Source organism: Canis lupus, chromosome 29 (assembly GCF_003254725.2).
Source record: "Canis lupus dingo isolate Sandy chromosome 29, ASM325472v2, whole genome shotgun sequence".
Classification (NCBI taxonomy): Eukaryota; Metazoa; Chordata; class Mammalia; order Carnivora; family Canidae; genus Canis; species Canis lupus.
The window spans coordinates 18,323,345-18,345,099 of NC_064271.1; the positions used below are offsets into that span (position 1 = coordinate 18,323,345).

The 21,755-nt window shown below is 36.0% G+C and overlaps 1 protein-coding gene across 1 annotated transcript in view; it reads left to right on the forward strand.

Annotated features, from left to right (window-relative positions):
• Positions 1–21,755, forward strand: part of C29H8orf34 (chromosome 29 C8orf34 homolog) — a 382,763-nt gene that overhangs the window by 334,440 nt on the left and 26,568 nt on the right. Inside the window, 1 exon segment of the mRNA XM_035708243.2 lies at positions 15,332–15,379. Within this exon segment, the coding sequence (XP_035564136.2) occupies positions 15,332–15,379 (48 nt within the window).

A 21,755-nucleotide genomic window follows, 5' to 3' on the forward strand; every position in this document is an offset into this window, starting at 1 on the left:
AAGCATTCTGACTCTTTTTATTCTCTCCATGACTAAAAAGAGACTTGGGGAGTCTAAGGAACTTGACTGAAAGGCCATATGCCTGATGAGTGATACACACACACACACACACACACACACACACACACACAGATTCAGACCCCATCATGTCTCCAAAGCCATTACTCTTGCTACTGGTTTGGGGCCTTGGCTTCCCAGGAGTATTGAATGGCATGTTTACATTCTGAAAGCCTTGAGGAGACAATCATTTTCTGTCTTTTAGAAAGATCATAGGCAATAAGATTCAAAACCCCATTCTACTTTGGAATTTTCTTAGTCTTGGTTTCTTCATCTGTAAAATAGAGATAATTATTTGACAGGAATATTGTGAGGACAGCACAGAGCTACATGTGTGGTCTATAGTAGGTATGAGATCAAAGCTATTTCTTTCTTCAGATAATACAGTCAAAAGCAAGGCTAACTATTGAAGGTTTTTCTGCCTCATTGTCCTGAATTAAATGCAATAGGGTCATGATTGTGGGAAACAAAAGCCAGTCTGATTCTATCCCCTCACTATTGATATGCCTCAGTGTACCCAACTTGGGAACTTTAGGAAGAGATCAAGTTTCCTAAGAGAAGAAGGTATTATGGAAGCTCAATGTAAGAATATAAGGCTGCTTCTTCCTCAGTGAAGAACTCCTGCTATAGCTCACTACACCATCTTGCTCCCAAGATTTCAGGCAACAGTCTTTCTTGAAACTTCCTGCTCCCACCCATATTTTTTTTTTTTTTTTCCCACCCATATTTTATTGCTGCTCTACAACAATGCTTCCTCGTTTGGAGAGAAAAATCTGCCTCCATGAAACATTCATCTATATGCCCTAATTTTGCTCCTGAAACAAGAAAGAATTCTAATTTCCTCTCCATCTTTTTATATCTTCAGTTACTTAAATATCTCACTCTTTCTTTATGTTTTCTGTCCTTATAATGAAAAGTAAATAAGTTCTTCAAACATTCCTTAGGTGACATTCTTCCCAGACTTTTCTCCACTTTAATCATCTCTCCTTGCAACATACCAAGCCTAAGCATAATATCCTAACCTAATCAGAGGTGTACAATTAATCTACTAACAACCTAAAGGAGTTGATTGTGCATTTATTAACTATGCTGACTATTGAAAGAACTTTTCAGTAGTTTCCATTGCACTGCTATACACACTAACTTTGTAGTTATCTAAAGGTTGTCTTTTCTTTCATATGAACTGCTCTATGGCTATGTTTTTATAATTCTTTATGTAATTTTAAAAATAACATAGTAGGGTATTTTACAATTAGTTTTACTAGGTTAGTTTCAGCTTCTTGAAAAAACTTGAAAGTTTATTGTCGTGTATTATTTTATCTCACCTGCCACTGAAGCTTTTCTCCTCTGCAAAAGTGGCCAACATTTGTCTCTAACCCCTCCTTGGCTGGGGTATATATGCTGCATGATTGTATGTGGTGGTCAGCCCTGAGGCTGGTGCTCAGCCAAGTGAGATTAAATTCTCTCCGTTTTCTAAGGCAAAACTCTGTGTGGCAGTTTGCTTGATTTGTGTTATCTCTGGGCTTCAAAAGGCATTCTGGAGGAGTAAAGAGAACTGTTTTCCAGGAGATTTGTGATTTTTAAAAATATGGAAGCTGCCTTCTCATGACTTAGCTTTATTAAATTGGTATGTTTAACTAACTGGCAGTGACCATAAGATGAGTTACATTTAGCTTCTAACTTGCAGTATCGCTATGAGTATGAGACAGGGCTAAATAGTTTGTTCTGAAATTTATTGTCAAAATGTATTCAGGATTTCAGGTGTTTATCTCAATTAACATTGAGAGTATGTAAAATTAGGCTACACATGTTATAAGAATTATTTTTTTCTCTTGAAATTTCTGGCTTTTAGATTTCCAGACCTGGCAGGAAATCTTTTTGGCTTCTCTGCTTCTGATCCTAGCTGTTTTCACAAAATGCAAACACATGCAAAAACATTGTAATAAACCTCAATGTTCAGTCATGTTCAGTAAGACTTCAAAAGATGTTTGCTTTGAACTTGGTTCTAAAGATGGGCATACCTTCATGAGAATGGAAGATATCTTCTTACTCTCTATGATGTGGTTTGGCCCTTTTCAGGGCCCCAAAGTAAGCTTTGTTCTGTAAGGCACATTAAATTTACTTTTTGGACTAAGAATTAACATAGAAATTTCTTCTTATAGAACATCTTGGGGCTCTACTTCCCAAAGGGGCAAGGGTTTTAGACCACAAAGAAAAAACAGTGCTGTATCAAAGAGACTTAGAGCATCATCATGAGCTCCACATTCTATGCCCTGCCTTAGATTTAATCAAGAATTCGAATTGTGGTTCACAAGGTTGTTGGGTGTTGGGAGATGCACATAAACTCTGGTATCACTTCATAGTTCACAGAAATGTGAGACTAGGCTGAAGAGATGTGGTATACCTGTAGTTAGCAGAATCTGATTGCAAGGATACCTTCTGTAAACAGATCCTTCCTCATCTTTATTCACTTTATTTCCTCTCTAAATTTTACCCAGCTTCCCTGGTAATCAAAATGCAAAGCACTCTGCCTGTCCCGGAGAGAGCTGTGCCTCTGATCTTTCCTCAGATAGACCATTGTAGCTGGTGAGACCGTTTTTTTGGGTAGGGCAATTTTTTTGGATCTCACTCATTTATTGCTATTCTTATATTCTATCTTTATTTTTGTTCATCTGTGTTTTAGGGTCATTGTTCAATTCAAAACAATCAGAACCCATTTTTAAAATGTCTTGCTAGTTCGTATTTGAAGCAGATTTTTTGTGGATCTTAAATAGATCTAAAATATGATCTTCCTCCCTGTATCTTGCTACTAGAAGGTCCATGATTCTGTCATTTCTGAAACAGTCAAAACTTTTACGTAGTCTTTATCTGCTTATGTTTCTAACCACGTTTTCTAATTATCTTTTGATTATTTGGCACCTTAATTTAAAAATTTGTGCCTTTTGTAATAATCCTCATTCATCCAATAAATACTTTGGGGTGACTCTAGATGCCAAGCCCTGCATTCAGTGCTATAGACAGTAAAGAGATAGAAATGTCTACTGTCAGAGAGCTCCAACAGTATCCTTAGTCCAGCCCGAGGCTGTGCCCCTCTATATGGGATGAGGAGTCCCTTGGTCAAGGGGACATATCTATCTGGAGCCTGACCAGGTGCTAGGAACAGGATCTTGGAATCTTCTGCCCAAATAATTTGAAACCTCCTTCCTGCTTGGCCCCTTTCTTTTGTCTATCTCTCCTCAAGGGCTCAGTTCCAGGCCTGAGGTGTGGGCAAGCGACAGCTATTTAGGAGGGTATAAATGAGCTTGGAGATGTAGGCAGGGATATCCATACATATGCTCACAAAGCTTCTGGTGATACAGCATGAGGTAGGGGAAGAGAGAGGCAAGAATATGGCACTGGGGTCAGCACTGCCTTCTTACTGTCTCTTTCCTGCCACGTTATGGTGCAAAACTTGAAGGAATATAAGAATTCTGAATTTGAAGCCAAATTTAAATTGCATGCCAAGTCTGTTTGAAAGTCAAATATATTTTATACAATAGCTTGTTGGCAGTGTGGACCTCTGCTTGACCTCTTGCCTTAGGCCCCACAAATGTTAAAGAAGTGTCTATGGAGCTGACAATGTAGTAGACAAGCCAAGGCATTCAGTGTGGCAAGCTCTCTAATTTTACAGAGTCATGGGAACACATGGGGAGGGAAACACAAATGTGTGGGTCAGGGAAGTCCTCTTAGAATGACAGGAACTGCACTTAGTCTTGCCAGGAGTAGAATCTTGCTAGGTAACATCAGGAAGAGGGCATGGAATGCACAAAGGAATGGCTGGAGGATGGATGGAGGGACAGAAGAAGGGATAGAAAGACAAAGAGATAGAGGCGCTGACTGTACAGGGACCTGGGGGTTATTCAGTATAACTGGGCTATTGGGGATAGTCTTAAGTTGAAGGAGAGATGGTCAGGAACAAAGTTCTGTTAAGGATGCTGTCTTACTGCCTTTTCTCAACAATTTCTCTTGACTTGTGTCATTTGCTTCCTTCTAGTTCTGATGACCAGATTTTTTTTTTAATTTTTATTTATTTATGATAGTCACACAGAGAGAGAGAGAGAGAGAGAGAGAGAGAGAGAGAGGCAGAGACACAGGCAGAGGGAGAAGCAGGCTCCATGCACCGGGAGCCCAACGTGGGATTCGATCCCGGGTCTCCAGGATAGCGCCCTGGGCCAAAGGCAGGCGCCAAACCGCTGCGCCACCCAGGGATCCCTGATGGCCAGATTTTTAAAAGACTTTTGCCATCAGTCAACCTTAAGTTACTGCTGAAGTTAAGTTTGCATGTAAAGTCACTCAATAATTACCTGTCATTGAAAGATCTTTGTAATGAAAGTGGCATCAAAATAAGACAAGATAAATGGAAAAAGTAGTATCTAATTTCCCTGCAATCAGGTCTCCTTTTCAGCTTTTTTTTTTTAAGATTTTATTTATTTATTCATAAGAGACACAGAGACTGAGAGAGAGGTAGAGGGAGAAGCAGGCTCCATGCAGGGAGCCCAGCATGGGACTCGATCCTGGGTCCCCAGGATCATGCCCTGGACTGAAGGGAGTGCTAAACCGCTGAGCTGCCCTCCAGCTATCTTCTTAAAGAAATAAGCCTATCTCTAATTTTCCTACCTTTCATAGTATCAGGTTGGTTTTCTCTGTCTTTCATTCACAGAAAATCTCCTAATACTAGTACTAATACTTATTATCCTGATTAATAATGATTCCAACCAGGCTTTCATTCTTATCTTCTATGCTTTATAGACATTATTTCATTTAATCCTCACAATAACCCATGAGGAGCACATGGCATTATCACCATGTATTGAAGAAGAAATTGAGACCCAGGGAAGTTATAGAAGTTGCCCAATATACATAAGCCCAATGGGGTATGAGCCCATAGTTGCTTGACTCCAAAGCTTGTACTCTTGCCTCTCTAGGATATCATTTTTGTCACCTTCTGATGGTACATCAAATCAAGGCTAAGTCCAGTGATCAACTCATATTAAACAGAAGAAATCCTGTATATAAACACAGGTGGTGAGATCAGACATAGTAGTGGGAATTGTCTTTTCAAATTATCCTAGAGACTATAGGCAAAACTTCAGAGTTAGTATTTGTGATACTTTGAATAAACATCCCCTCTATCTTCCCCTCTAAGTCACTTTTCTTATTTATTTGGAGGTCACTTCTTTTTCTTAGAAAATTGATTATGCCCCAACATATTTCCTCCAAAGCAAGTCACAACTCTCCTAGTGACACTGTTTATGACATCAGCTGCCAAGATTGTGACAGGCTAGATAATGTTATTTCATACATTTTATTTATTTGGTTTGAAACTTAATTCTACAGATAGCATTCTCCTTGGAGCACTTAAGGAATCAATTAAAACGTTAAAAAAAATCAAGCCCCTTTAAACAAATGTTTTAAGGATTAAAAATACATTTTTAATGAAGTTCTTCTGCACTGTACTGCCTACATTTATTTACATTTACAAGTCCATGAAAAAAAATTTTCCTAGTAAGTTTAAATGATTATAGCCCTTTGATGTCCATTAAATAATGCAAGGTGTCTGAAATATAAAACTGGTCTTTTTTGTTGTTGAATTAAGAAATCAGAGATATATGTTGAAAGAAACACAAAATTATTTGTGTCCGTGATTTGTTAAAGAAGTGTGTTTCATTCAATGTAGAGAAATGCCTAGTATTGTTACTTATCTAAAAAATCAATCTTTTTTTTTAATTAAGGAAACATGGACTGAGAACAGGAGAGACATAAAAGTCTGGGTATTTCATGAGCACTGGGTATCACTTTTCCTTCATGCTCCCATTTGAGTCACAGTTCAGGAAGTTGGTCACCTTAGCCATTTAGTCATTTCACAAAGACACAAGTTAATTTAATTTTAAAAGAATACATTGTATGTTTGGTTTAAATTATGAGGCTGACATTCATATTTCACTGACCTTGGAGAATTTATGCAGGTACTTTACAGATTCCAAAGTGACATCTATTGATTTTTTTAAAAGCTTAATGGAAGACAATTTAAAGGCGTAATTATTTCAAATGGTAAAAATCAAAATTGCCCACTGATTTTTATGAGGTCAGTGTTATAATTAGATTATCTTAAGATTGAATCAGAACAATAAGAATGTTCTTTAACTACTTTTCTAGATATATAACCAATAATTACTTCGTTACATACACCCAAAATCTGGATCAATGAGAGATTAGATATGTGACCATGGAGATGTACTCAACAGTAAATACAGTGTATAGCATTTCGTTATAGTTTTTTTAAGAGTTTCCTTTGTACCTTACAATTATGCCTATAACTTTATAGTTAAACATTAAAAATGGTCATCTCTTTAATTTTAAATATCTTTTTGTTATAAAGTAAAAAACAAATCTACAAAATCACCCAAATCAAATGTATGGCTTAATGACTTATTATAATGACAACACTACCCATGTCAAGAAACAGAATTTTGCTAGACAACTGAAAAGTCCCTCTACTGTGCCCTATCCAGGTCACAACCTCTGCCTCTCCCCATGAATAACAGCTATTCTTTTATAATCATTAGCTCCTTACATTTTGAAAGTAGCTTTGTCACTCAAATATACATCTACTGACGTTGTCAACTTTGCCAACTTTTAAAAATCAGGTATGTCTTTAAGTCTTTTTTAATCTTTAAGGTTCCTCCATTGTTTTTTTAGCATTTTCTTACACTTTATCTGTTTACCCTGACCATTTGATCTGTGGTTTTCTGCAGTCTGAATTTTACTAACTTCATATTCCATATTCAACATGTTCTTCAGTCCTCTATATTTTCCTGCAAATTACCCAGAAACTGGATAAAGCTCCTCTTTGGCATAACTAGAGAAACATATCTGGTTGTTTCTCATGTTATTATCTTAGCAGCCATTGATGTTTCATGCCAAAATCTGTTGATTCAATGGTAGTTGCAAAGTGGTGATATTTTAAATCAATGATTTATTTTGTGTTTATTTGTTAGAATACTTTTGTTAATAGACTCTTTCCCTCATTTACCATTTGATTAGCCAGTAATACAGTTCCCCATAAGAAAGGTGGAATACATACTTGATTTCTCTTCTTTACTAGTTTTCTAAAATAATGAATATGTTCCCTATTATCTTCAGAAGATAACCAATTCTTACTTTAAATGTATTTGACTTGTTTTAACCCATGGAAATTACTATCATTGCTAAAAGCTCAGACTGTTCCATTTCTAGCTCTTGAGAGCTTCTTCGAATTTATTTTTGGGTCATTTTGTTATGCCCCTGGTAGTCTCTGGTAGTTTCCTTGGCATACAGTAAATTTACTAGAGTTTATCTTGTGGTAGTTTGTCTGGCTAAGTATTGTCAGACCTGGAATTCAATACGTAATTTTTTTTATTATTTCAGGAAAGTTTTCTGGAATTAAAATTCTTTGTATCTACTCTGTTCCTTTGCTTTTGTTTTCTTCTTTAGGATCTTCTATTATTCATATACAGTTGACCCTTGGAGAGCATGGGTTTGAGCTGTATAGAGCCACTTATATAGGGATTTTTTCCCACAAATACTGTTCAGTGCTGTAAGTGTATTTTCCCTTCCTCACCACTTCTTAATAACATTTTCTTTTCTCTAGCTTATTTTATTGTAAGAATACAGCACATAATACATATCCATATAAAATATGTGTTAATCGAATGTTTATATTATTGGCAAGGCTTCTGATCAGCAGTAGACTATTAGTAGTTAACTTATGGGTGTGTCAAAAGTTATTCGTGGATTTTCAACTGGCACAGGAGGAAGAGGTTAGAACCCTTAACCCCTGCATCATTCAAGAGTCAACTTTATTTCACCTTTTACCTATCTTCAGTATTTATCATTTTCTCTAAAATACTGTCTTAAAAATCTATTTCCTAATTTATTTTTATTAACCCACCCCTCCTTTTTTTAAACCTTCTTGTTCTCCTAAGGCATTATCTGTTGTGTTTGTTTCATTTTTTGTCCTTTTCATTTTAGTCTTTATTTCTCAAAAATTTTTTTTTAAACTTGTTTTCCTTCAATTCTGTATCTCATTATATTTTTAAAAGGTCAGTTTTGAATATTTCCATTTTTCAGGTTGTGAAAATAATTGTCCATAGCACTCGATTACCAAAAAATAATAAATATATACTTACTAGTACATATTTTACATATTTCAAGGTAAAAATTCTATTCAATAATTCCTTACAAATCCTATTTGATCAGAGGGTTCTTTAGTGGGTATTTTCAGTACACATTCAGTAATAATTGAATTAATTGTTTTTTAAAGTGACTTATTTCTTTTATTTCATTATTTATAAATTTTGCATTTTATAGGTTCTGTGTAGATCCAGAGGCACAGAAGATCTACAGATTGTTTGTTTGTTTGTTTGTTTGTTTATTGATCAATTCCTTAAACAGTTTGCCAGGACCTATATCAGGACATAGGAAGCAAAACTTAATAAAAATAATGTTTGCCCTCCAAGAACTTAAACAGGAAAGATTTAATAATCAGTGATTATAAAAGAATGTGATGTGTTTTCATAAAGATGTCATAGTGTCAAAGGAGCACATAGAAATTTGAGCAATGGGCCCAGGGCATGAAGCAGGAAAACCAATAGATGGGGGATCAATGGAGATGAAATCATTTGCAAAATAATAACAATGCATTTTATAGTGGAAATTTCCCATACTCTTAGACATTCACTATGTCAAATGAAACACAACCCTGTGGTTCTGTTGTCTACGTTTTACATAGGAAGAAACTCTGGTTCAGAAGAAAAGTTGAGGGGCACCTGGGTGACTCAGTCAATTGAGCGTCTGCCTTCAGCTCAGGGAGTGATCCCAGGATCCTGTGATCAAGCCCTGCATTGGGCTTCCTGCTCAGTGAGGAGCGCCTGCTTCTTTCTCCCCTAACCTTTCCCACCCCCGCACATGCTCTCTCTCTCTCTCTTGTTCTAACTCAAATAGATCAATAAAATATTTAATAAATAAATAAATACTTAAAAAAATAAAGAAAAGTTGATTCTCGAAGATCTTATGGCTGATAGTTTGCTGTGTTGGCAATTAAACCATTTTATTTTTATTTTTTTAAACATTTTATTTATTTGAGAAAGTGAGAGCATGCACAATTGGGTGGAGAGGGGCAGAGGAAGAGAGGGACAAACAGACTCCCCACTGAGAAAGGAGCCTGACATGACATGGGCTTCAATACCAGGATTGAAGCCACAGCCAGCGCTTAACTGACTGAGCCACCCTGGGACCCCTAAACTGTTTCAGAAAGAAGGAATTAATACTACTTTCTGCATATGATAATAGTGAAACAAAATTAATCATACATAAATTAATGTATCAGAGAAGACACACATGACTAGTATGATAATACTTCAAGGTCAAGTGAATATTCCTAAAATCAATTGATCAACAATATATATCTCTGTCTATCCTTATAAGTCAGTGCAATTAAATATCATTAACACCAGCCATCCGTTCTTATAGCCGCATGCTCTCATCCTGTTCCTTCCCTTGTCCAATATCCACTGATAAAAGTTACCACCGTCTCAAACAGGGAGCTTCTCATTACTGGCTTTGCATCCCTGCCTTTTGTTTGTTTGTTTGTTTTGGCTTACATGAGGTTAAAGGAAAGAAAAGAATAAAGTGTGTTTTTCCCCCCTTTTTTGCAACTGCATAGTTACTTTTCGGATAATAAGAAAGAACACTAAAATGCCTTAAATTATTTAAAATTTAACATTATTAATGATAATCATTAGCTCATAATTGCTCCTGCCTTTTTTTATTCTTTTAAGGTAAGTCAAAGGCAATACCATAAAAAAATTATTTACTTTAACATGAGAAAAATTGGAAGAAAAATGTAAATTGTTTTTGTTCTAGTTTAACGATCAGATATGTGCTTAGGGATTGAGTATAATTTGTCCCTTCTAAGGGGACAAATTTGGCTTCTGATCATGCCTTAGATTGCTGATTTCTAGTATAGACATAATGTGCAGCATCAATGGAAGCACTTCTGGGAGCCCTTCGATAAGGATGGCTGGTCCCTGTGGTACACTGAGTTCCGCTTCCCTGAGGAGCTCACTCAGACCTTTATGAGTTGTAACCTCATCACTGGAATGTTCCAACGGTTGGACAAGCTGAGGAAGAATGCCTTTGCCAGTGTCATACTCTTTGGAACCAACAACAGCAGCTCCATTTCTGGAGTCTGGGTCTTCCGAGGCCAGGAGCTTGCCTTTCGCTGAGTCCAGATTGGCAGGTGGACTACGAGTCCTATACGTGGCGGAAACTGGATCCTGGCAGCGAGGAGACCCAGACGCTGGTTCGAGAGTACTTTTCCTGGGACGGGGCCTTCCAGCATGTGGGCAAAACCTTCAATCAGGGCAAGATCTTCAAGTAAACATCTCTTGTCATCGCCTAGCTGCCTGTACCTGCCCTTCAGGGAGATGGGGGTCATTAAAGGAAACTGAACATTGAAAAAAAAAAAAAAGACAGGGTGAATCATAGCCTTATCTTAAAATGTCACTGTCTTTTAGCTCTTAACAATGCTAAAGTAGTCCGGTACCTCTTCTAATGGATAAAGGTGTTGTTTTCAGAGAAAGACGTTCTGCACTAGTGCAACATTTATTCATAAGATTGTGGGCAAATTTTCAGAAAAAAATTTAATTAATTAATTGATTAATTAATTTTAATTTAATTTAAAATGAAAAGACATTAGAACCAATTAGAAACAGCACTTGTAAGTCTGAAGACAAGTTTAACTATTTAAGTATATATTTAAATAGCTTAAATATATATTTAAATATGATTATATTTAATTACAAATATATAATATTTATATAAACATATAAGCATAGAAAATATATTTAAATACATAACTACATAAATAATTATATAATATATAAATATATAAAATATTAAATATATATTAAACTAAATATATTTCTGAAGACAAATTAAAACTGTTGACTTATACTACATCAATGATTTGAAAGACTTTTGAGCTTTCCAAAAATTTCTGAGTTGCAAGCTATTGCACCCACCTTTAATTGGAAATAGATCACTGCCTATTTTCTTGGACATCAGTGGTAATTGCTGCCTGTAGAATTTGTTGGAGTTTGGAAAGCTGAACTTCAATTTCTATAACGTCTGCAAATTCAATAATCCTGTGTAATAATGCAATCAGAAAATACAACTTATGACCATCATATTAGCAGCTGTATTACAGGAAATTATAGTATAAAATTAGGAAGTGATGCATGATGTTAATACCTTTATATCTAAAAATACAGTATACATTTCTGTGCATAGTCTAATTAGTGCTTTCATTGTAATACTCGTTCATATATTTGCTATATTGTGTCTGGGCCCTTGCACAAAATCTTCCCTCTTGTAAGAGGTCTTCTCTATTTTTTTTAAAAGATTTTTATTTATTCATGGGAGACACACAGAAAGACAGAGACATAGGCAGAGGGAGAAGCAAGCCTCCCTCCCAGAAAGACTGATCTGGGACTCCATCCCAGGACCCTGGGATCATGACCTGAGCCAAAGGCATATGGTCAACCACTGAGCCACCCAGGCATCCCAAGAGTTATCTTGATTCAGCTCCTTCTCTGGCTAATCGACTAAGTCTTTAAGACTAAAATTAAAAATAATTTCCTCAAGTTTTTTTTTTAATTTTTTTTATTATGATAGTCACAGAGAGAGAGAGAGAGAGAGAGAGGCAGAGACACAGGCAGAAGGAGAAGCAGGCTCCATGCCCCGGGAGCCTGACGTGGGATTCGATCCAAGGTCTCCAGGATCGCGCCCTGGGCCAAAGGCAGGCGCCAAACCACTGTGCTACCCAGAAATCCCAATTTCCTCAAGTTTTCATTCCTCTACTTTGTCTTTTTGATCACATGTATACAGTGGCTATGAAAACTTCTAGCACATGAGAGTTCTCAATACAAGCTTATTAAATAAATGAAAGGCTAGGGTCCTTTCCCCTGTTTTTTCCCCATAGCACCTTGGGCTTACCCATGTCAAGTAACATTTGTCTATATTTGAATTACTTGTTTGTCTGCTTCAGGTAAACTTTTTATGTAGGGATGAGTTTGTGTTCACGTCTTTGTCCCCACACCTAGTGCAGTGTGTTCATGCAGTAAGTGCTTAATAAATGCTTGTAAAATAAATAATGGGTGAAGTTTGATGAGTCCCTTGGGTTTAGATATGCCTTGACCATTCCCATCAAGCTCCCTTTCTTCTTCTTAAGAGGGTACTGTCTCTGTTAGGATTATTGTTTAATTTCATTTGAAAAGGTAGGAAGGAAAGCATTCTTGTGGAAATAGGGTTCTTATGAAACTTTCTTTAAAATAAATTCATACCAGAAGCCTCAGACATAAAATGTTTGTGAAAAAAATATATTCTATGTGAAAGTACAAGTCTACATGCATTTTAACTAAGGATTTGTAAGAGGTGAATAGAAAATATTGATTTAAATAAGAGAAGTGTGGGATAATGAAAAATGATGTTGGATTCAGTTGAGTATGGGCTTAGTCCTAGCTCTATCTCTAATATATTCCATCTCACTGAGAATATTTTCTTAACTGGAAAATAACTAAGGGAGTGAGAAGAGCCTTCATCTATAACAGCCATACTCCCATGACAAATGGTAAGCTATAACCATATCAGTCTTTATATTTTCTTTCTCTGAATTTACAATATATTTTATAATTCACACTTAAAACATTTCTGTGTCAACTATGATTATATTAAGATTCAAGGTAAGTAAAACCACATTTCAGGAAATGCCTCTTCCTTCCTTCCTTCCTTCCTTCCTTCCTTCCTTCCTTCCTTCCTTCCTTCCTTCCTTCCTTCCTTCCTTTTCTTCCTCCCTCCCTCCCTCCCTCCCTTCCTCCCTCCCTCCCTCCCTTTCTGTCTTTCTTTCTTTTCTGTCTTTCTTTCTTTTCTCTCTTTCTTCTACCTTTCAGGTATGGTTTCCATGTATTCTATCCTTTACCTCCTTGATGTGCCCCTATCTTTGTGCCCTGTATCCCCTTTCTTCTCTCTGTCTTTCAAGGGTTATTGCATTTGGATAATTTGTATTTACTTCTGGGTGATTATCAAAATATTATGTTGTTGAATGACTTGACATTTAAAAATGCCAGTTCTTTAAAATTTAAAATAGGATGACTTCCGTTGACAACGGTGTGCCTTTTATTTCATTATAGCGCCCCCAGTGGGGGAAGGAGGGAAGGTCGGCATCCGCATTTCAACAGTCCTGTGTTGGAAATGGGGAATCTGAGACAGACCTATTGAATCCAGCCTCTTGATTAGAGCCATCTATTCCCACCCTAAGAATTAGAGACCCTGACATCTTGTTCTTTGTTTTGTCCACTTGGCCTTGTGCCAGATTTGTAATCCTCTCTGCAAAGTGTTTGTTTCCTCTGTATTTTCTTCCTACAGTCTTTTTATTTCATGCTCCTCATTCATCAGTGCCACCCATGTCAGTGATTTATGAACGGCAGCTACAGATGAACTCATCTGTGTGGCCTTCGAAACAAATGGTGTTGTGTGGGTTTCTCCGTTTCTGTGGTACAGATATTGAAAAGTACCTGGCACTGTGGGAAGAAGCAAGGCTGTCAAGAAGCCCTATAGGGTATACAGTGCTTTGGTTATATCTGACCATCAAGAAAACCCTCAGTCATTACCAGGTCTTAGCATAAGAATGTAAGTGTCCAGACAAATTGGGAAAACTGTTGCACTCTAGCTCCAAGGGAACAAATAGCCTTCTTCAGTGAGTACTGAGGGGCTACTCTGCAGCACCTCATTTGTTAGTCCTCCGTTGTTCAGAGGCCAGCCAGGCAGGCCTCCAACATTGGTCCCTCCAGAAAGCAGATCCATACCAGTCGGCAGTTTGCAAAAGAAGTTTGTCTTCTTACCCCTAGAAACCCAGGTGAAGGGGGTGAGGCGGGGAGGGACTATTAGTACACAGAGGATTGGTTCTGTCACAGGGAAGACCCAAACTGGAAGACCCCATAGCATTCTTTCTAAACCAATTGTCCAAATAAAGGGAGATAGTATAGCAAGTTCAACTAGAAAAAGCAGTTTATCTAAAGAAATTTCCAGCCTTCTCCGTATGCTTTGAGTTAAATTCCTCACAGTTTTGGGGTTGTATATGGATTTGATTTTTCCTAATAGTTTATATTTTAACTTAAGTAAATATAACTGTCCAGTCTCTTCGACTGTCTTATCCACTGAAAATCCCACAAGCTTGGAAGCATTTGGAAATATTTAAACTACAGCATACTAGTTTTTCACCAGTGGAAACCATGATTTGGAAAAAATATTATATATCTGTGATTTCTAAGCTTTTAGGGAAACCAGCACTTTACTTCTAGCTTAATTTTTGGTTTGAAATGAGCATGTTTTTTTCTTCTTCTTCTTTTTTTAAAAGAAGAATTAGAGGCAAATGTAAACTTTATTCACACTTATTTAGTTATATTTTAAACACACATGTTTTCCTAAAGCATCATTTCATGGTATCTCAGAATTTACTTCTAAATGTCTCTGGCCACATAGTATAGAAATATAACTTATTCAAACTAATGAATTGTTTGACAATTTTGACCACCAATGTTTAGATGAATATGGGATATATATTTAATTTGATGTTAAATTTCCATGATTTAAATCTCAGTGATTACTAGCACCCAGTCAAGGTCCAGTGAAAAGCACAAATAATAGAGAATGTACTAATAACATACAAGCAAGGTGAGAAAGCCTGCATATAAACATTGGGAAAAGGACAGATTAATGATCTATACTCTCCCCATAAAATATTTTGAAGTCTATATATTAGATCTTCATGCAGATTTACAGAATACAGAATGAGTGACTTTTTTCTTAATCTAATTTTAAGACTGTATTTATAAAATTAGAAAGTTTTGTGCGTCTCATTTAGCATTTTGTCCTAAGATTTAGCTAGCTATTCTAAGTGATTATTTGTTTATGTGACTTAAAATCCACCCAAAAAAAATATTGTTGCCTTGACAAAATTATTTCCTTCAGGGGAGAAAGTTGCCAAACTGACTGTCCCATAAATATCAACTGAGATGGTTGGAGAACAGTAAGGATTTGGTGTTGTTCCCAGATTTCGCTACTTTCCATGATTCATCTTCCATCTTTCTTTCTCCTTTCCCTGACTTTTTCAACTTCTCTTTCTCTTTACCCCTAGGGAGAAGCCTCCAGTGGAAGACAGTCACTGAAAAACTACATGGAAGAAGTGAGTTTTAAGTTAGCCTTGTAATAACATGGTCTGAAATCAGTCTATCATATAGGACAAATATTCACTTGGCTTTTCTCCATCTGCTGTAGGGTTTCCAGTCTGTACCCATTCAGTGGTCATACCCTCAAAAACAAGATAATAAATAATATGTTATCAGAATGTTTCTTAGTCCTCGTTGATAGAAGGATACCTTATAACAATTCAGTCATTCTGAAAATGAAGGGAAAACTGCATAGACCTACTAGGGCTATCATATATTTTCCCTCAAAACATTTGTTGATATCCTAATAAATGAGAAACATGTGCACAAAATAATAAGACATGATCATTGCTCTTATGGAAAGAACAGTCTGTACCAAATTGGCTTTCATTCATGTGATAAATACTCATCAAGGATATTACTTGTGCAAGCCATTAAGCAAAGTGCTGTCTTGACAAATAAAATATATGGTAGATTTTTGTTGGAAAACCATTTAGACGTCTGGATTTATTTTGGAGATATCCAAGGGTGCTCTATGTCACAGGATGTGTCTTTGGACTGTCTGCAAATAGTATTTGGGAACTTTCAGATAAATCTGTGGATAGAATCCATAAGGCTTGACCTGAAGCCAAACCACAGTAGTCACTAAATTAGCTATCCAAATCTGTTGTAGGTGAAGGGAACTGGGAAATTGCTTGGTGATGATGTCATGGAAGTACCAAATATTTGGTTTGAATATTGCTCCTCAGAAAGATAGAATCTGGTTCTCTAAATATTTTATTCTTGTGTGTATGCATTCATTCAAAACCCAGTTTGAGTGGCCTACTGAATGCACCCATACTTAAGCTCATACTTGGTTTCAAATACCACTTGGAGAGGAAAATCAGAGTGCCTAGTGCCCTTTTAAGTCTCTAACATCTCTGGTTTGCATGTTTGGACTTAGTTGAAGTTTTGCCAAAGGCACATGGAAAAGAGGTAATGAAAGGAAATAACCAGGTTGATTGCCTGGGTTCAGGTTAGAAAAATCAAAATATATGGTACAGAAAAATTAGAGGGTTAGAGCACCAAAGTTAAATTTCAGGTTTATGAATTTGATCCAGAGATTGAGTAGAATACATTAAAGCAATTAATGTTGCCAAAGAGAGGTAGACACTGTTTTCAATGTGTGCACCAGTAACATTTCTTTTTAGGATTCTGTGGTTGCTGCAGCTCTTGACTCAGCATTCCCCACTTGGGACTGAGTGGGAGTGGTGGGCCACCTCCACAAGAAGGGTGCGTGATGCCCTTTGTAATGCATCCTGTAAAGGTCTAGCACTGCTGGAGGAAGGGGAGAATTGAAATGCTAGTACAAGAAATGGGCTGCGTATAAGATGATGGAACTTTTAAAATAAATGTTATTTCAATTTTGAAGTTCTTATCCAGGAAAAAGATTTTTATTTTCTCAGCATTATGAATGTGCAGTCTAAACATACATGCTTCACACTATTGTGAATGCTTACCGAGGTAACTGAGTTGAGAATTTGTGCCTTTTCATCAGAAGTTCTGGTAGAGCATTCCTCCTCAGTGTGGTCCTCCAGCTAGCAACATGGCCAACACCCAGGGTCTTGGAAGAAATGCAAAATCACACCAGATCCAAAGAATCAAAATCTGTATTCTAACAAGATCCTGTTGTTCAATGCACTCTAAAGTTTGAGAAGGACAGCCCTAAAGTGTTCTTTCAGTGTTATTTCTAGAGAGGAACTATATACATAATGGAAAACCCCCAATTTTTTATAATACAGGTAAAGAGGAAAATTCTATTAATAAATTTCTGAGTTTTATTTATTCATTTACTCTCAGGAACAATAGTTGGTTGATTAGGGGTATAAAGTCTCTAGCTTATGAGATTCATCACTGACTGAGTTTAAAATCACAAGGATAAGGCAACCCTGGTGGCTCAGCAGTTTAGCGCCGCCTTCAGCCCAGGGCCGGATCCTGGAGTCCCGGGATCAAGTCCCACATCGGGCTCCTTGCATGGAGCCTGCTTCTCCCTCTGCCTGTGTCTCTGCCTCTCTCTCTCTCTGTCTCTCATGAATAAATAAATAAAATATTTTTAAAAAATCACAAGGACATGCAAACTGCCCATCAGCATTTTTTAGGAAGTTCAGTATCACGTACGCTTTTTATCTAATATCAGTTGATATTTAGATTTTAGCTCTTTTTTAAACCAACAAGTGATCATTCTTTACAATAAAACTATAAATATGATCTTAATTAGTGAACTATTAACTCATAACTTGTTGGTTTCTTTTTGCAGACATTAATCCATTTGGTCTTTAGGAAATAAATACTCAAATTCTTCTCCATTGAGAACATGTTGAGAATGTGAGCCATAAATGAGAGGCTTTTTTTTTCCTCTCACTTGTGCTCTTATTTCATTTTTGCTCTCTTTCTGCATGTTAGTCAAATCAGCAAACAATAAGGAACAATATTTATAAATGTTAGAAGCATTGAAGTTAAAACTGGGCTAGCAAACATTTGCTTTTATTCAGTACACACTAAAACTCAAATAAACCATAGTGTTTACATTTTTAATATATTTAACATTTCTTGTTAAAGTTTGGGCAACTCTTTTCAGATCAAAGTCTGGATTTTTTAAAAATTTAGTCTTGTAATTAGACAGAATTATAACCACATGACATTAGACAATATTGTTTAGACCTAAGTCAAAACTAAAAAGACAGTACGGTCTCCTCTACAAGTAAAGCTAAAATTGAATTTCCATTCTATATTTTCTGGTTTTTAATGTATTACTTTTCCAGAATAGGATTTGTATTTTTGACCAAATACAAAATGGGATATTTTATAATTGTCTATTTTTACTAATCTTCAAAATCATTCTTATACATTTTTTTTAAAGAAAATACATGTTCTTCACTTGTAAGACACTTGATAACTCAGGTAGGAATAGTAATTTCATATTGTATTGCAGAAATTTCAGTTTTGAAATAATACATTGATTAAAAATATATACATAATTTAAAACTCCTTATCAAAATCAAGTATTTCCAAAGTTTGATCGTCACACCTTCTAGAGAGAAGCGAATCTATTTGAAATTGCACATTTTCCAGATGAATAATTGGCAAGCAGCACTCTAGCCTGGCTAAAAATCCCTTTAATTGTGAGGAATTTATTAATTGAAATATGTATTTATCAAAAAGTATCATCAACTTAAATGGTCGAGAAGCTACAAAAAAACTAAAGACTCAAGTTAATGATTTTTTGGAAACATTTTAAAGAGTGCTTTAGAGCAGTTCCCCACAACTTCAGGAAGTTAGCTGGTGAAGGCCGGAGGCAATATACACAGGAGTGTGAACTAACTCAAGGTGTCAAGTGGCGGCTTCACAATCCTTAAGGGTGTCAGGAAGAAAAGCATGTTCAGTGGGTAGGCCTTTTCTAAATCTGTTGAGGTTGGTTTTTGCCAAGTATACCATCTGAACTGGAAAAGGGATCGATTCTATGCAACAAAGTATCTTAAAATCACTTCTCATGCCAGTTTTGTCTTCTTCTTCCTGTGTTACACTATTTGTGTGGTCACTACTGTCGTGAGTGAAGTTCCAACTATACTTCTTTGGAAAGTCTATGACATCTTCCTATAATAAATAAGATATAATCAGCTTTTTATCATGCACTGGGCTTTACTTTTCAAATATTGATATTATTTAATGATACGGTTTTATTCACTTCAGAAACAAAGAAACAAGGAATTTTTTCAAGAAAACCCTATTTTGTCTTTGACATTCATTAAAAACTGATACATGTTGTTTAAGAATGACAATTTTTTTTAAAAAGTTATAGCTATGACTCATACAAATATAAAGTGAATACATATCAAAGATTTATTTAACTCACTAGTTAATAAGGGACCCAGTAAAGTGTTACAGCCAGTTCAAGGGAGAATTTAAGCCCTCACATATACAGCCAAATTAAGAAATGCTGAAATTAAGTTTATAAAGAGATGCAAAAATTGGCAAAACGGAACAATATCCATAAGGTAATAATCAATTACATTCAAATGGATATAATGTATGGACTAGGATCATTTGCACTACTATCAATGTCTATGAATTATGTAGTTATTAAACAGCTCAAAGTCAGGGAAAGATGTAGAGATTCCACAGAATCAGGTAATGAGAAGAACATGCTGGAAAAATGTATGGCTTTTCATTATCTATACCCAATGATCTTTCATCTGTTTCAAAACCTTACAGTTTTATCCCACAATTTCCTTAGAAAAGTCACCAAATGGAATGAATTAGGACATAAAATGGAGTGTGATCCCAGTGCACAGTATAGTATGGCAAATTTGTTAGATAAATTTGTTTTAGTGACTTCCATTTATTTTGTAATATTTTTCACAATCTACCATTTATTTTTAACTTCATTACTGCTTTTTCTCTTTTCTTTCCCCAAATCCTAATAGTTCAAACTTACAGCTTCCTAAACGTATTACTTCCCTCATCTTATGTTTTAATTGCCCATTTACAATTCCCAAAAGAAATAGGCTCTTACTTACTAAAAAATTATGGATTCCAGTCTGATAATAGAAGGAATTTCATTAACAAATACAAAAAAAAAAAAAAAAAAGGTGTTTTCAGACTTTATAGCCATACCTGTGGTTTTGGTTCCAGACCACTACAATAAAGCGAATATTGCAATAAAGTGACTCAATGATTTTTTTGGTTTCACAGTGCATATAAAAATTATGTTTATATTATATTGTAGTCTATTAAATGTGCAATAATAGCATTATGTCTAAAAAGTGTATATACTCTAAGAACACTTTAGTGCTAAATTCATTTTATCAAAGTATAGGCTTAATTCTTTGTCAGTAGAAGCAGTCTATTAGATGTATCTGAAAAGGAGGGTAATGTTGTTTTGCTTTACATGTGACATGCTTCAGGGATTTTTATTTTTATTTTCTTAAATTAAAAAAAATATTTGAGAGGGAGACAGAGATAGCAACTGAGAGCACAAGTGGGGAGGAGAGGGAGAAACAGGCTCCTTGCTGAACAGGGAGCCCATGGACACGGGGCTTGACTTAGCTCCATCCCAGGACCCTGCAGCCATGACCTGACCCGAAGGCAGATACTTAACCGACTGAGCCATCCACGGGCTCAAGGGATTTTTATTTTTTAGGGATCTTATGGTTATAGAAGTAAAATGAAAGTGATTCTTTGAAACCACTTTCTTTTTGAAAGATAGAAGCTGATGTTTTGTGCATTATTTTCATATATAACCAAAGGGAGAGGAGTATCTGTTGCCTCAGAATTGAAGTATCCACTGGTGAAAGTTTAAGCAAAGGAGTATTTTTTTTCCTCTAAACATACTGAACTTCCATGACCACAGATGACATAAATCACTGATTGATTGCATTTAGAGAATCCAAAAATAGGCTATCCATGTGGAATAACAGTACTGCTGAAGTTTATAAAGCACTTATTGTGTTGGCAGATAAAATGATATGTTGATACAGGGCTAGCAACTGTTTCCCATGTGATACATGTCACTATTTCTCACCACTCCTAGTCCCTGGATGTTTACATACTTACGGTGAAAGTGTTTAAGAAAAAGGATGAATGGCATTTCTTCTAAAAGCAACCCAAGAGCTTGCTCTTGGGCATATGAAATAGTTTGTACTATGCTCAGACTTAGCTTAATATTCTTGCAGAAAAATTTTTGAATAAGTTGGCAAAGATAAACATATCAGCTCTTGTTTTTAAAAATGTTCAAGATTTCAGCTTCTTGACCCCATCAAAAGGTTTGTGGGCTCAAGTTTGAACATACATTGTATTACTGTTGGCATTGATGAAGCGAACAGGTGCATTATGTTACTAACTGTATTTAAGGGAAAACTGAAGTAAAGCATTTAAATGACCTATTAGTAGTAGTATTTGTACTATCTCTACAAATTCAACAACTCAATATTTTAAAGTTCTTCCCAAACTACATGGTTTACTGAGCTCCTGTTCCATTTGTACCTTACATAATTTGCAATAAACAAAGAATAACTGAATGTTTATACCTGTTCAGGAGTCAAGCCATTAAAATTGGAAATCAATCAGCAGGATTGGTTAATATTCTGAACTATTGTGGAGAAAAAGTAAAACAAATGACTTATTAGCTATGTCTTTTCTTATGAAAACAGGTTTTAGTATTTGGGCCAGAAAGGTAAATACCAAAATACTTTTTTTTTAAAAGATTTTATTTATTTATTCATGAGAGACACACAGAGAGAAAGAGAGGCAGAGACACAGGCAGAGGGAGAAGCAGGCTTCATGCAGGGAGCTCGATGTGGGACTCGATCTGGGGTCTCCAGGATCAGGCCCTGGGCTGAAGGCAGCACTAAGCCA